General features: G+C 43.1%; 1 protein-coding gene across 2 annotated transcripts in view; it reads left to right on the top strand.

The window, feature by feature from the left end:
* Window positions 1-14223, top strand: part of LOC148101548 (uncharacterized) — a 206784-nt gene that overhangs the window by 26219 nt on the left and 166342 nt on the right. Inside the window, exons 4-5 of one of the 2 annotated variants that reach the window (XM_087846380.1) lie at window positions 10896-11139; window positions 11224-11408. In XM_087846380.1, coding sequence (XP_087702506.1) covers window positions 10896-11139; window positions 11224-11408 — 429 coding nt within the window. Of the gene's footprint in view, window positions 1-10895; window positions 11409-14223 lie in introns of both variants that reach the window. The other variant, XM_087846383.1, reaches the window with a different exon arrangement.

The following is a 14223-nucleotide window of genomic DNA, read 5'->3' as shown; positions in this document are numbered from 1 at the left end:
ATTTTACGTATATAATTAAGATGCTGTGAATAAGTATTTCAGTTGTATCCCGTAGTTGTTTGCTTGACATCGAGCTTTATCCAAGGAAAAGATTTAGCCATCCTTTTTCAGATTTAGCCATCCTTATATTTTGCTTGTTTTATTTTATTGTATTTTTGCACAACTCTGTTGCTTGTGAAGCTCGCACACAAGAATTTCACTCGCATGTAATGTACCCGTGTACCTGCACATGTGATGTGACAATAAAAGTGATTTGATTTGAAAAACAAAAACACTGTCTGTCTTTCCTCCAAAATCACACTTGGATTACAGTTGGACTGATTTACCAGGTGGTGATACAAAAGATAAAAGTCTAAGCTATTTAAATCTATAGAACATAATCAACAACAGAGACCAGACCTGAAAGTGTAAAACATACTGTATTTGGCAAAAATATATATACAACAAAATATAATAACAAATAATTATAAACAAAAATATTTTTTGAATAAGTGTTTTCATTAAGTGTTAGATAATAAACTCAAAAAGCTGCACTGTACCATAACAGCCAAGGAGCAACAAAGTCAGTGTCCACGTCTACCTCACATTAAACAGACATATTTCATATGAAATAACTGAAATGTAAAACTGTAGAAAGCCGACTAAAATATTTTAATTCTCTTGAAAACACCATGAATGGTTTTCATGGGTACCCCCTTTAATGAGCTGATGGGGGCACCCAGTGTATTTAAAACTGAAGCAGAGTCTCCGAGTGAACGTCCAGATGTGATCAATAGTGAGTCAGGATGTGATTCCTTCAAGAGTATACAGTCCTGGTGAGAATTACATAAATATTGGAAATTGGAAAAGTTGCTGCTTAAGTTTTTATAATAGCATTTTGCATACACTCCAGAATGTTATGAAGAGTGATCAGATGAATTGCATCGTCCTTCTTTGCCATGAAAATGAACTTAATCCCAAAAAAACCCTTACCACTGCACTTCATTGCTGTCATTAAAGGACCTGCTGAGACCATTTCAGTAATCGTCTTCTTAACTCAGGTGAGAATGTTGATGAGCACAAGGCTGGAGATCATCATGTCAGGCTGATTGTGTTAGAATGGCAGACCTGACATGTTAAAGGGGTGATGCTTGAAATCATTGTTCTTCCATTGTTAACCTGCAAAGAAACGCGTGCAGCCATCATTGCGTTGCATAAAAATGGCTTCACAGGCGAGAATATTGTGGCTACTAAGATTGCATCTAAATCAACAATTTATAGGATCATCAAGAACTTCAAGGAAAGACATTCAATTCTTGATATGAAGGCTTCAGGGCGTCCAAGAAAGTCCAGCAAGCACCAGGATCATCTCCTAAAGAGGATTCAGCTGCGTGATCGGAGAGCGTGCTCAGGAATGGCAGCAGGCAGGTGTGAGCACATCTGCACGTACAGTGAGGAGAAGACTGTTGGAAGACGGCCTGGTGTCAAGAAGGGCAGCAAAGAAGCCACTTCTCTCCAAAAAATAACATCAGGGGCAGATTGATCTTCTGCAGAAAGTATGGTGTATGGACTGCTGAGGACTGGGGCAAAGTCATATTCTCAGATGAAGCCTCTTTCCGATTGTTTGGGGCATCTGGAAAAATGCTTGTCCGGAGAAGAAAAGGTGAGCGCTACCATCAGTCCTGTGTCAGGCCAACAGTAAAGCATCCTGAGACCATTCATGTGTGGGGTTGCTTCTCATCCAAGGGAGTGGGCTCACTCACAATTTTGCCCATAAACACAGCCATGAATAAAGAATGGTACTAAAACAGCCTCCAACAGAAACTTCTTCCAACAATCCAACAACGGTTTGGTGAAGAATTATTGGAATTATTTTCCAGCACGATGGAGCGTCGTGCCATAAGGCAAAAGTGATAACTAAGTGGCTCGGAGACCAAAACGTTGAAATTTTGGGTCCATGGCCTGGAATCCTAATCCCATTGATAATTTGTGCTCAATACTCAAGAGGCGGGTGGACAAACAAAAGCCCACTAATTCTGACAAACTCCAAGAAGTGATTATGACAGACTTTTATGTTTTGGTGTTGCACTGACACGTCACGTGACTTAGACACTTTGGGGGTTGTTAAGTTGTTTACATATTAATTATATTGTGGCGGACCACCAGGTGGCTCCACTCATACCCAAGTTGAAGGGAAGTGCTGGGGTGGAGATTTTGGCGCTTACTATATGTGATGTTCTGAGAGTTAGTTAATAAAGTTGGAGTGACTGAGACACTGAGACCTCTCCTGTCGTTATTACATACCCCCACATTGGTGACCCCTGTAGCGAACATGCTAAGGCTCGACGACGAAGCCAGCATGCAACCGCCCGTGTCGCCCGTATCTAAAACCGCTACTGGTTCCACCGGTCGCTTAAGGCTGCTTTTCGCGCCTCCTTAAAGGATGGCAAATGGGTTGACCGCCTCCCGTGGGTTTTGCTTAGGCTGCGCTCTGCTGTTAAGGAGGATCTCGGCGCTTCCCCAGCTGAGCTAGTGTTTGGTCAGCCCCTCCGCGTGCCTGGAGAATTCTTGCCCGAGAACCCTCCCCCCTGCTTCGATCCATCTGTGCTATCTTTCAACCCGCTTTTGTACTCGCTTCGGGTTCCTGGTCCGGTGCACCATTGCGTGCCTGACACTTTTGTTCCAAAGACTTTAGAGACTGCTAAGTTTGTTTTTGTCAGGCACGATGCCCACAGGACACCGCTGCGGCCGCTGTATGACGGCCCATTCAGGGTTATCGAACCGGGCCAGAAACATTTTGTTTTGGATTTTGGGGATCCAAGGGAGACTGTGTGTGTTGACAGACTTAAACCTGCACATGTTCTTCTGGACAGTAATGTAGTGCCGGCCCAGGCCCCTCGCCGTGGCCGCCCTGCTTCGATGGGGTTGACAGACTCTGGTTTTCCCCCCAGGACTACCCCAGGACTACCCCCGGACCACCGGCGTTTGAGCCTTCTTCTGCCTTTCCTGCTCGCCTTCACCAGCCTCGTTCACAGGATGGACCTTCCTCTGCCTGTTCTCTCCCTCCCAGGTTCAGTCGTTTTACCGTTTGTGGTGTAATCTATATTGATGTACATCATGCGCCACTAGGCGGCAGTACTTACCATCTAGTCAGGAAATGGTGGTATGTAATCAGCACGAGAGTAAGCTAAAATAAAGATGGTTGTTGCTCCACGTTATCGCTTGAGCGGGGAGTTTTATTCAAGAGCCCAACACAACATGGTGTCAGAAGTGCACTCGCTCTAAGCGGTGAACTGAGAAAATTGAAAAGAAAGTCAGCTTGGCGATCGGCTAGCGACAAACATGACGGAGCAAGCAGCAGCTCTACTGGTAGCAACTGGCCCGGTTATGGCAGCTCCACCAGCGGCTACTTTTACCATCAAGCCACCGGAACCGTTCGACTTCGCAAAGCCCCAGGAATGGGAGAAGTGGATCAGACGTTTCGAACGTTTTAGAATGGCAAGTAATCTGAACAGCTCAACAGATGCTAACCAAGTGAACACATTAGTTTACTGCATGGGAGACGAGGCTGACGACGTGCTAAGGGGACTTGACCTAACAGACAGGCAGCGCCAGCAGTACGATGCAGTCAGAAACGCATTTGATAGACATTTTGTCCCCAGAAAGAATGTGATTTATGAAAGAGCAAAGTTTAATAAGCAAGTACAACAGCCATCAGAAACAGTTGACTCCTTCATAACAGCTCTAAATACTCTCGCTGAAAACTGTGAATATGGTGAACTTCACGATGAACTTTTGAGGGATAGGCTCGTTGTGGGTCTTAAAGATTCACCACTGTCAGAGAGAATGCAGCTCAACAAAGATTTGACCCTAACTAAAGCTATCACAATGGCAAGACAATCTGAGGAAATAAAAAGACAGCAAACTGACCTAAGAGGTGAAAGCAGCACTGGCAAAACAGCCGTGGATGCCGTGCATGTCAGAAAATCACAGCCAAATAAATTCAGAAGCAGAGAGCAAAAGCAGTTCAAGCCACAAAAACCACAAATGACAAAACAAGAGAAAAAAACATGTTCTAAATGTGGAAAAGCACAGATGCACCCAGCAGTGCCCAGCTAAAAATGCAGAATGCCACAACTGTGGGAAACGTGGACACTACGGGAGAGTTTGTAGGTCTACAACTGTGCATGAGGTGGCAAACAGTGCAGATGGACTTTTCCTAGGTGAACTGGATTCAGGAGAAGACCCGTGGCTTGCTAACATCTGCATGAGAGGCAAAAGCATGACACTTAAATTAGACTCGGGGGCAGATGTCACAGCTATCTCAGAGGAGACATTCAAAGACATTAAGCAGCCAAATGAACATTTGCAAAAAGCTGAAAAGCCACTGTATGGACCAGGAGGTGCAGCACTGACCGTGCTTGGGTCCACAAAGGAAGACATTTCCTACAGTGACAGGAGCACTACAGAGACAATCTATGTAGTCAGAAATCTGCGTGTAGCTCTCTTAAGCAGGACAGCTTCTGTGAGACTGAAACTAATTGGCCGAATGGACAATGTTGACCTTGAGACAGTGAAGAAAGCGTACCCGAAACTATGTGATGGGCTTGGGCTTGTTCAAAAACCATACACGATTAAGCTGAAGCCTGACGCTAAACCTTATTCACTGAAAGTGCCAAGGCGTGTTCCACTGCCACTACTGGGCAAAGTCAAAACAGAGCTGGAGAGGATGGAACAGTTGGGAGTAATCAGTCGTGTGGAAGAGCCCACAGACTGGTGTTGCGGCATGGTCGTAGCCCCCAAAAAGGACAAAGAGAAAGTCCGTTTCTGTGTGGACATGACACCATTAAATGAGTCAGTGTGTCGTGAAAGATATATCCTTCCCTCTGTAGACCAAACACTAGGCATGCTCACAGGTGCGCAGTATTTCTCCAAGCTCGATGCAAACATGGGCTTTTGGCAAATACCGCTGTCCAAAGAATCTGCTCTCCTCACCACATTTATTACGCCATTTGGTAGGTACCATTTCAATTGTTTGCCATTTGGTATTTCCAGTGCACCGGAGCATTTCCAAAACATGATGGTGACGGAAGTGACAGCCGGCCTCGCGGGAGTCGTGTGCCACATGGACGACATCCTGGTCTGGGGATCCACGAGAGAGGAGCACGACATGAGACTCCACGCTGTCCTCGACCGTGCAGAGAAGGCGGGCGTTACCCTGAACATGTCAAAATGTGAGTTTGGCAAAAGAGCAGTGAAATTCTTAGGATTCATTGTGTCATCTGAAGGCATGAGTCCTGACCCTGACAAAACTAGTGCGGTGCAGAATATGAAAGAGCCAAGCACCGTGAGTGAGCTTAGGAGCTTCTTAGGAATGGTGAATCAGCTGGGAAAATTCATCCCAAACCTCTCCGAAAAAGACAAACCACTGAGAGACTTGCTTTCAACTAAAAACATTTGGTACTGGGGGCACGAGCAACAAAACGCGTTTAACAGTTTAAAACAAGAACTGTCATCTGCACCAGTACTACAGCTTTACAACCCAAACAAACCCCAAAAGATCTCAGCAGATGCCTCTTCATACGGGTTGGGGGCAGTTTTACTACAGAAAGACAATGACGTGTGGTCACCAGTCGCGTATGCCTCACGATCATTGACAGCCACAGAGCAGCGCTATGCTCAGCTGGAAAAAGAAGCGCTGGCGCTCACCTGGGCCTATGAAAGATTCAGTGACTTTATTCTAGGGCTACACTTTGAGCTTGAGACTGACCATAAGCCACTTGTGAGCCTACTTGGAGGACAAGCCTTGGATTTGCTTCCACTGCAGATACAGAGATTCCGCATGCGCTTAATGAGGTATTCTTACACTATAAGGCACATTCCAGGCAAAAGCCTCACCACAGCCGACACGCTGTCACGGTTACCGCTGGCAGGCAGCGTGATGCCCAGAGACAATGATCTTATGGAGGACACCGATATTTACGTTGACGCAGTGCTGGAGGGCCTTCCTACTAGCAGCAAATACCTTACAGATCTCCGTGAGCAGCTACAGTCTGACAGCGTCTGTTCCCAAGTCATGAAGTTCTGTGCAGAGGGCTGGCCGGACAGGAACCAGCTGCAGGGAGTGGTAAAACACTACTGGTCCGAAAGAGCAGTTTTGAGTGTACACAATGGACTACTACTGCGAGGCACAAGGTTGGTCATACCTGCAAACATGCGAAATGCAGTTTTGGACAAAATACACGAGGGACACCAAGGGGTAGTTAAGTGTAGAGAACGTGCCCGACAAGCAGTGTGGTGGCCAGGCTTAAGTAATCAGATCAGTGAACTTGTCCTTAAGTGCAGGCTGTGCATACAGTTGAGAGTTAACGTGAGGGAACCTCTTATGCCCACACGTTTACCTGAGAGGCCATGGCAGAATTTAGGAGCTGATTTGTTCACACTAAAAGACAAAAACTATCTGTTGGTAATAGATTATTTCTCGAGATATGTCGAGATTGCTCAACTCAGCCCAACTCGTTCAGCCAATGTGATTGTGCATTTAAAGTCAATATTTGCACGCCATGGAATACCTGAAGTATTGATTACCGATAATGGCCCACAATTTGCATGTCAAGAAATGAGAGACTTTGCAAAGGACTACTGTTTTGAGCATGTCACCAGTAGTCCCAGGTACCCGCAGAGCAACGGCGAGGCGGAGAGGGGCGTCCAGACCATCAAGAATCTCCTCAAAAAAGCTAGCGATCCATACAAGGCATTGCTGGCATACAGAACAACAGCACTGGCGAATGGCTACAGCCCGGCTCAACTTCTCATGGGGCGCAGGCTTCGTACTATCTTGCCAATGTTTCCTGCAACCTTACAGCCCTGTCTGCCTGATTTTCAGCAGATTTGTCATTCAGAGAGAGAGAAAAGGCTGACACAAACCGAATGTTTTAACAAAAGACATAGAACAAGAGAACTGGATAAATTGTTGCCAGGGCAACCAGTCTGGATCATGGATGCAAAAGTACAGGGCACAGTGACATCAGTCCACCCAACTCCACGATCATACATCATCAGTCGACCCCAAGGGACAATCAGAAGGAACCGCAGTCATCTTGTGCCGATCCCGCAAACAGAGACTCAAACCGAAGCAAAACAGATCCAGTCCACTCCTACAGAGACTGTTTCTGAGCCAAGCACACCCCATACACCAGGTGTGGTTAGAACCCGGTCTGGTAGGGAAGTGATTAAACCGAAAAGGCTTGATCTGTGAAGCTAATTGTTTGGAAAGGGAAAAGTTGTATTTCCAATGCTAAGTTGTAGTTTTGAGAATAGCATGTTTAAAAGGGAAAATGGTTGGACATATCTTACAAGAGAAAAGAAAGTGTTTATGAAAATACAGAGTTTATGTTTCCTGAAATGCTGGGGTATGTCTGTATTGAAAAAAACCCATTATGCAGTTATGTTTTGTTTTATGCGTGGCGGACCACCAGGTGGCTCCACTCACACCCAAGTTGAAGGGAAGTGCTGGGGTGGAGATTTTGGCACTTACTATATGTGATGTTCTGAGAGTCAGTTAATAAAGTTGGAGTGACTGAGACACTGCGACCTCTCCTGTCGTTATTACATACCTCCACAATGTATATATTTTTTTGTTTTTGTTGTTGAGAATTTTAATTGTGATTTTTTGTATTATAGTTTATCAACAGTATTTGTTTTAATTTGTTTACTGGTTTGCGTGCACTTAAGATCAAAAAAAAAAAAAAGATCACCACCACGGCAGACCCGATGGCATTTTCATGCTTCGCTGCATCATTTATTCTTACAATAATCACACGGTTGCTGTAACAGTACATTCAACGGCTTCAGCTCTCCTGCTTGCAGCCATACACATCACCACCACCAAACCTGCAGCGGCATCGCAGAAGTGGAAGTGAGCTGGGGCTTACAGGCAGCTGAGCTGACGGCCGGCACGCAGGACCATGCAGCCTGCGTGCCGAAGTGGGCAGCATGCCGCCTTCAGGCGTGGCAGGACCCCCACACACCTCGACCTCCGTCTCCAGCTTGGCAGGTCCCGCTGGCGCGCCAGCCTCCGGCTCACCCCGAGCCGCGCGCTGTCCACCCTTACAGTGATCACACGGTTGCTGTAACAGTACTACAGTACCTACATTCAACGGCTGCAGCCCTCCTGCTGCCAGCTGTACACATTAACACCAAAAACAACAACAGCACAAGCAGCGCACAGGTTTTAAGCCGGCGAGGCATCATTGTAGATGCAGTGAAGGTGAGTCCATCTCACCTGCAGCGGCATCGCAGACCACGAGCCGCCACAATAATAAAACATTTTTTTATTTAAATATAAATAAATTATTTCTCCTAATTATGTATAATTAGGAAACATCACAAAAAACACTTAAGTTCATGAAAATTAATTGCGATTTAGCAATTCAATGAGGCATCCCCCTTATTTATTGAAAAGTATCGTATGGGTATCAGCGATACTGGCCCATATTTACTTGGTATCTGATACCAAAATCTGCAGTTTCGCACACCACTAATTTGAGGGTCGATGTTCCAGTTCACACTCCACACCAGATGGTGGCGGTAATTCACAATTTTGTTGTTTGACCACCGCCAATAAACGATATAAAGAAGAAGAAGAGGGCGGAGCAAAGTGAGTATGTTCCACGAGAGGAGGTGTTTGCACAGAAAGCTGCTTCTTCATTCAAAGAGAATAAACTAGTACCAACGCTTGGATCGATATCTGCATCGATCTGCCCACCCTTGTCTCCTGGATCGTAGCTGAGATCAGCGTGAACCACGTGGGTCTCTGCTCCGTGATCTGTTTCCTGTGTTTGGAAAGAGTTCCAGCTTCATCACGGAGTTTCTCTCGGTTTGTGGGCTCATCTAAAGGTAAGCACCGAGCTAACTTTACTGTGAGTTCAGTTCATGTTGAGTTTAGCTCCTGAATGAGGTCTTCTGCTGCTCTCCTCGGTGTCTGTTCACAGTTTATTATGAACACGTTGAGAGAAGAGTGAGAGAGTGTTTGGAGAAAAACACCAACTAATCATTAGCTCAGCATGCTGGGAGAAGTTGGAGCAGAAAAGTCTTTTCATTGTCCCTGCAGCTGTTTTTCTGCCTGCACCAAACCTCTACAACCTCATTTCTATTTGAAGTGATAACAGGAAATGGATGAGAGCGATCTGCTGCAGTATCAGGGTCACAATAAACTTTATTGTCCAGCTGCTGTGGATGAACACATGAGAGGAAGTGAACTCCTACAAAGTGTCATTTTAATGAGTCTGGCTGCTGTAAAGTGATGCACAGGAAGATGTTAACAAAAACTAATGAAACAGAGATGAAAGTAAACAGTGTTCATATTTGAAAGCACAGAGAATAAAAATATATTGTGGTGGTTAATGTGCAGCTCTTGGTGATTTGGAAGAAGAATGTTTTTCATGTTGTGGATTGAATGTTGGGCTTTATTTCATTTTATCTACAGAAGTTTTTCCCACCTGTGATCGTTCAGATTGATTTGTTGGGTTGACTTGAATCATGTGAAGGTTTAAAGCTGCACTTCCCCCAAAAAGAATAAAGTATAATCATGAAGAATGTAATAATTTCTTCCTGTGTCAAACACAGCTGCAGTCAAAGCAGCTGTGTTATATACAGATTATATATAGATAGATAGATAGATATAAGTTCCTCCTGAAGTATAAGTGAGTGAGAGAGTTTCCTCACTTTGCAGCACAACACGTCTCACAAGATTTCTACAAGCAATCAGAGTGAAATTTGTACTTTGTGTTGTCAGATGAACATATGAGACACTTTGACTCTTCAGTGCAGTGTGGAGCCTAACAAAGATCTGTTTTGTGTCCCAGCTGATCAGCAGGAGGAGAAGAGTCTGACGGAGCAGCAGAGGAACATTTTCAGCCATCTGGACTCAGCTGAGTCACTACAGAGGAAACAATGAGCTCAACACAGAAGGTGAGGAAAATATCACAGTTTCACCAAATAATCAGTCACGTCTAAAACTCTGATGCTCCCAACCTGTTATATGACTGTGTTGTATTTTATTATATACTATGTATTTTTCAATTATATTTAGAAAAACATTAAGAAGTCACAAGCAATTATTATTCTTTATTATTAGTAGTAGTATTAATTACATTTTCAATTGAATTCAGTGTCACAACAACAGCTGCCTTATGAGCACCTGTAGTTGTTTATTGCTGTGCAAGTGGGGGGGGACCCCACCAGCCCATTTTAACCCCTGACTATGTCACACAGTTTTGCCTCTTTCATCTTCATCTTAGCTTTCATGTGTTACTGTTTAGGCTCAGATCGGTTTGATTTTTGATGCCTGCAGTGATGAAATATCTCCCCGCAAATGCCTTAAACCAAAAGTAAAAAGCCTGTTTTGTAAATGTAAGTTGTAGAAAATACAGATATCTATGTGATATGTAGGGATGTAGGGACTAAAAGTAAAAAATTCCCCAGGTTACAATCCGACTCTGACGTTCTCCTTCACTCAACCAAGCTAGTAACTGTTACATTGGATTTAATAATTTAGAAAATTATAAAAAAAATATCTAATAGGAAACAGCAACGGCAAATATAAAAAAGTATAGACCTGGTAAACATTTATTACTTTTCTGAGTGTGTTAGCATGCTAGTCTTAATATTAGTGTACAGCAGGAAGGACTGGCATGATTTTAGAGTGTTTGAACAGTCATGAATTATTTTTAGCACCAGGTTGGATGTAATGTGTTTCTACTACCAGCAGGTGGGGATAAAAGACATTTAAGGTGTTTGGTGCCACACTCCACCTTCAGGTTTAAAACTAGTGTTAATGGAAGGAGTTTGAAGGTTGAGTTTGTTCCACGACTGCATTTCACTCACTGCCTCTGTTTGTATCTCTGTCACTGCAGGACCAACATGGAGCGAGAAGTCAGCGCTCTCAGGAGGCCGACAAACCTCACAGAAGAAAGGGAGAGAAAACATACAGCTGTGATGAATGTGGAAAAGAGTTTACTAGGAAGGCTTCACTAAAACTTCATCAGGTCATCCACACTGGAGAGAAACCATTCAGCTGTGACTTGTGTGGAAAGTCTTTTTCCTGGAAGGATGCTCTAAAACAACACCAACTCATCCACTCTGGAATTAAGGCATACAGCTGTGACATCTGTGGAAAAACTTTCAGCCATATGCGGAATCGAAATAGACACCTACACATTCACACCGGACATGATGTGTACTGCTGTGATCAGTGTGGCAAACAGCTTACAACACATGCAAAGTTACAACAACACATGTTTACCCACACTGAGGAGAGACCTTATAAATGTGACCTGTGTGAGAAGACTTTTAAATCTCCACGTTACCTGAGAGAACACCAACAGATCCACACCAGAAAGAGACTCAACAAGTGCAGTTACTGTGAGGTATGTATTTATATTTTTATCTTGTCATTTTAGCCTGACTGTTTGGAACAACTCTGCTCATTAAATTGTGTTAGCATGTTAGCAATTCTACTGCATGGAAAAGCAGCTCTGAGTGATTATTCAGATTTTCATTTCAGTTATGATTTTAGTATTACTGTAGTATTATGGTGGTAGTATTGTAGTTATTGCAGCCCAGTAAACTGAGTGTGTTAACTGAAACAGTAAAATGTAATTGGACGTCTGCAGAGATGCTCTTTATTTCAGGCGACGTTCAGGATAAAAATGTTGAAGGACTGACTTACACTGTCTTTGTGTCTTTGTTTAGAAGCAGAGCGACACAGATGGATCCAGTTCTCAACCCTGTCATTACTGTGTTGGTGGGAAAGACTTTCGTTGTGACCTTTGTGGAAAAACTTTCAGTCACCAATACACCTTAAAAGTACATCAACGTAGACACACTGGAGACAAACTGAAATACTGTAAAGAATGTGGGAAAATCTTCACCACATCAAGTAGATTAAAACGCCATGAACTGATTCACAGTGGGGTTAAAAAGCACGTCTGTGATCAGTGTGGGTCATCCTTCATTACTGCAGGTCAGCTTAAAACACACAAACAAGTCCACACAGGAGAGAAACCATTTAAGTGCAGACACTGTGACAAAAGCTTCTCACAATCAGGTCATCGTATTTTTCATGAATGTGCACACATGGAAGGAAACTACAGCTGTGACCAGTGTGACAAGAGCTTCAGGAATCTCAGTTCATACTCCAAACACAAACGATCCCACGTTACTAATAAACTGTTTCACTGTTACCAATGTGCCCAAACATTCACCTCATTATCTGCTCTGTCCAAACATCAGTGTGATCACTGAGGGCTGAAATCACTCCCATCAAAGTGAATCTGAAGAGACAGAAAGATCCTTTTCTGGTTTGAGGGTTAAACTTAATGTCAATGCTGACATCACGATTACGTGATTAAAATTTTTTACACAATTAATCCGTTCCGGAGTGCAGAATGACTCAAAATCCCTGAAATGTCTCTGTCAATGCATTTTGGACCGTTTGTCCAAAGTTCGTGCATTCTGCGCTCCAGATGGGTTAAAAATTGTAATTGTGTCAATCTTGATGACAGCGTTAACGTTGACAGCATATATGTAAAAACTGAGTGTGAGGGGCCTCGATGCGCCTGTTTGCTGCTGTGTTGAAGTCTCACACACAACCTGTCAAAAGGGGAGGGGGCGGGCTGCTTTATTATGATTCATATTGTCACTCCAAGCCTATTATGTATTAATTATTTTTCCTGGGTTGTGTGAAATCCCAGAAAAAATGACACATCTGCTTACCTGGTATTGTCCTGAAACAAGATAACACTCATTAGTAGGGATTGAGAAAACTGCTGTTTACCTTTGTTAGCTACTTGGCTATTATAGTAAACAGTAGACAGACAGTAGAGACTGATGTGACTTATTGAATCTTTTGGACTGTGTTCAGCACAATATTAATGGGCCACTATTTAGAAGAGCTGTATTGTTGATTTGTCTGATATTTCAATGTGTGATGAATTATAATGACTGTTTGTTATCCCTTTGCAAATTCGTTATGTTTGTGCTTAAAGGCTCTTCACCATGGGGTTCGCTTCACTTTGCTTTCTGCTAACTGCCTCGCTATATTCTGTGTGTAATTTCTTACTGCCCATATAATTATGTTTATTAAACTCTTTTCCAAGAATATTACTCTTTTCCAGAGGATCTTTAAGAGTGCCTTGATTTTAACTGAATCTAAAGAAAGCCGGATCTCCACAGAGGTCCATGATGGCTTTGCGACCAAAGCAGACAGCGGTATAAACGCTGTCTCCAGCTATACAACACAATACTTCTATACAATTTGAGTAAGACAAAAGTTGTACAAACTCATTCATTTTTTAGAAGGGTTTTAGAAGGTTGAGTATGGAGAGAAATAATAGAGTAACAGAGACTAATGAAATATTACACAGACATAAAGAATCCCATTTTTAAAATCAGTCACTCCTGTTAAAAGATATTATTAGAATATGTTTACAAATCTCTAGATGACATTTACCCTGCAATAACACACCTTGGAAACTCCCATTGTAAATTAGTGCTGTATATAAAAGGAAATACATACATGAATTATTAAAAAATAAAAAACTATTTAATGACATTAATATAACCTCTAAAGAAATCTAATCAAACTCAGCCTGCACAATAAAATACACTCAAATTAGAGATTCATTTCAGTTTAGTGATGGTGGATTATAACCTCCATTCAAATAATTCAAAAAAGAGAAAACTGTAGAACATGTTATATTACACTGTGAGAAGGTAACTGATCCAAAACCTCAGTAACATAAAAATGAAACTGGATCTTATTGATTTACTGCAAAAAGACTCAAGAAGTGAAAGTTATCAGGCCTTATTCCAGTTTTTCAAGGAGAATAAATGGTTTGGTACGAGTTGAGGGTCGATGTTCCAGTTCACACTCCACACCAGTTGGTGGCGGTAATGCACCATGTTGTTGTTTGACAACCGCCAATGAACGATATAAAGAAGTAGAAGAAGAGGGCGGAGCAAAGTGAGGATGTTCCACGAGAGGAGGTGTTTGCACAGAGAGCTGCTTTTTCATTCAAAGAGAATAAAGTAGTACCAACGTTTGGATCGATATCTGCATCGATCTGCCCACCCTTGTCTCCTGGATCGTAGCTGAGATCAGCGTGAACCACGTGGGTCTCTGCTCCCTGATCTGTTTCCTGTTTGGAAAGAGTTCCAGCTTCATCACGGAGTTTCTCTCGG

The sequence above is a fragment of the Neolamprologus brichardi genome, chromosome 9 (assembly GCF_056152115.1).
Source record: "Neolamprologus brichardi isolate AB-2024 chromosome 9, ASM5615211v1, whole genome shotgun sequence".
Taxonomy (NCBI): Eukaryota; Metazoa; Chordata; class Actinopteri; order Cichliformes; family Cichlidae; genus Neolamprologus; species Neolamprologus brichardi.
The sequence above is the reverse complement of the archived record's forward strand: the minus strand, read 5'-3'. Positions and strand labels throughout refer to the sequence as shown.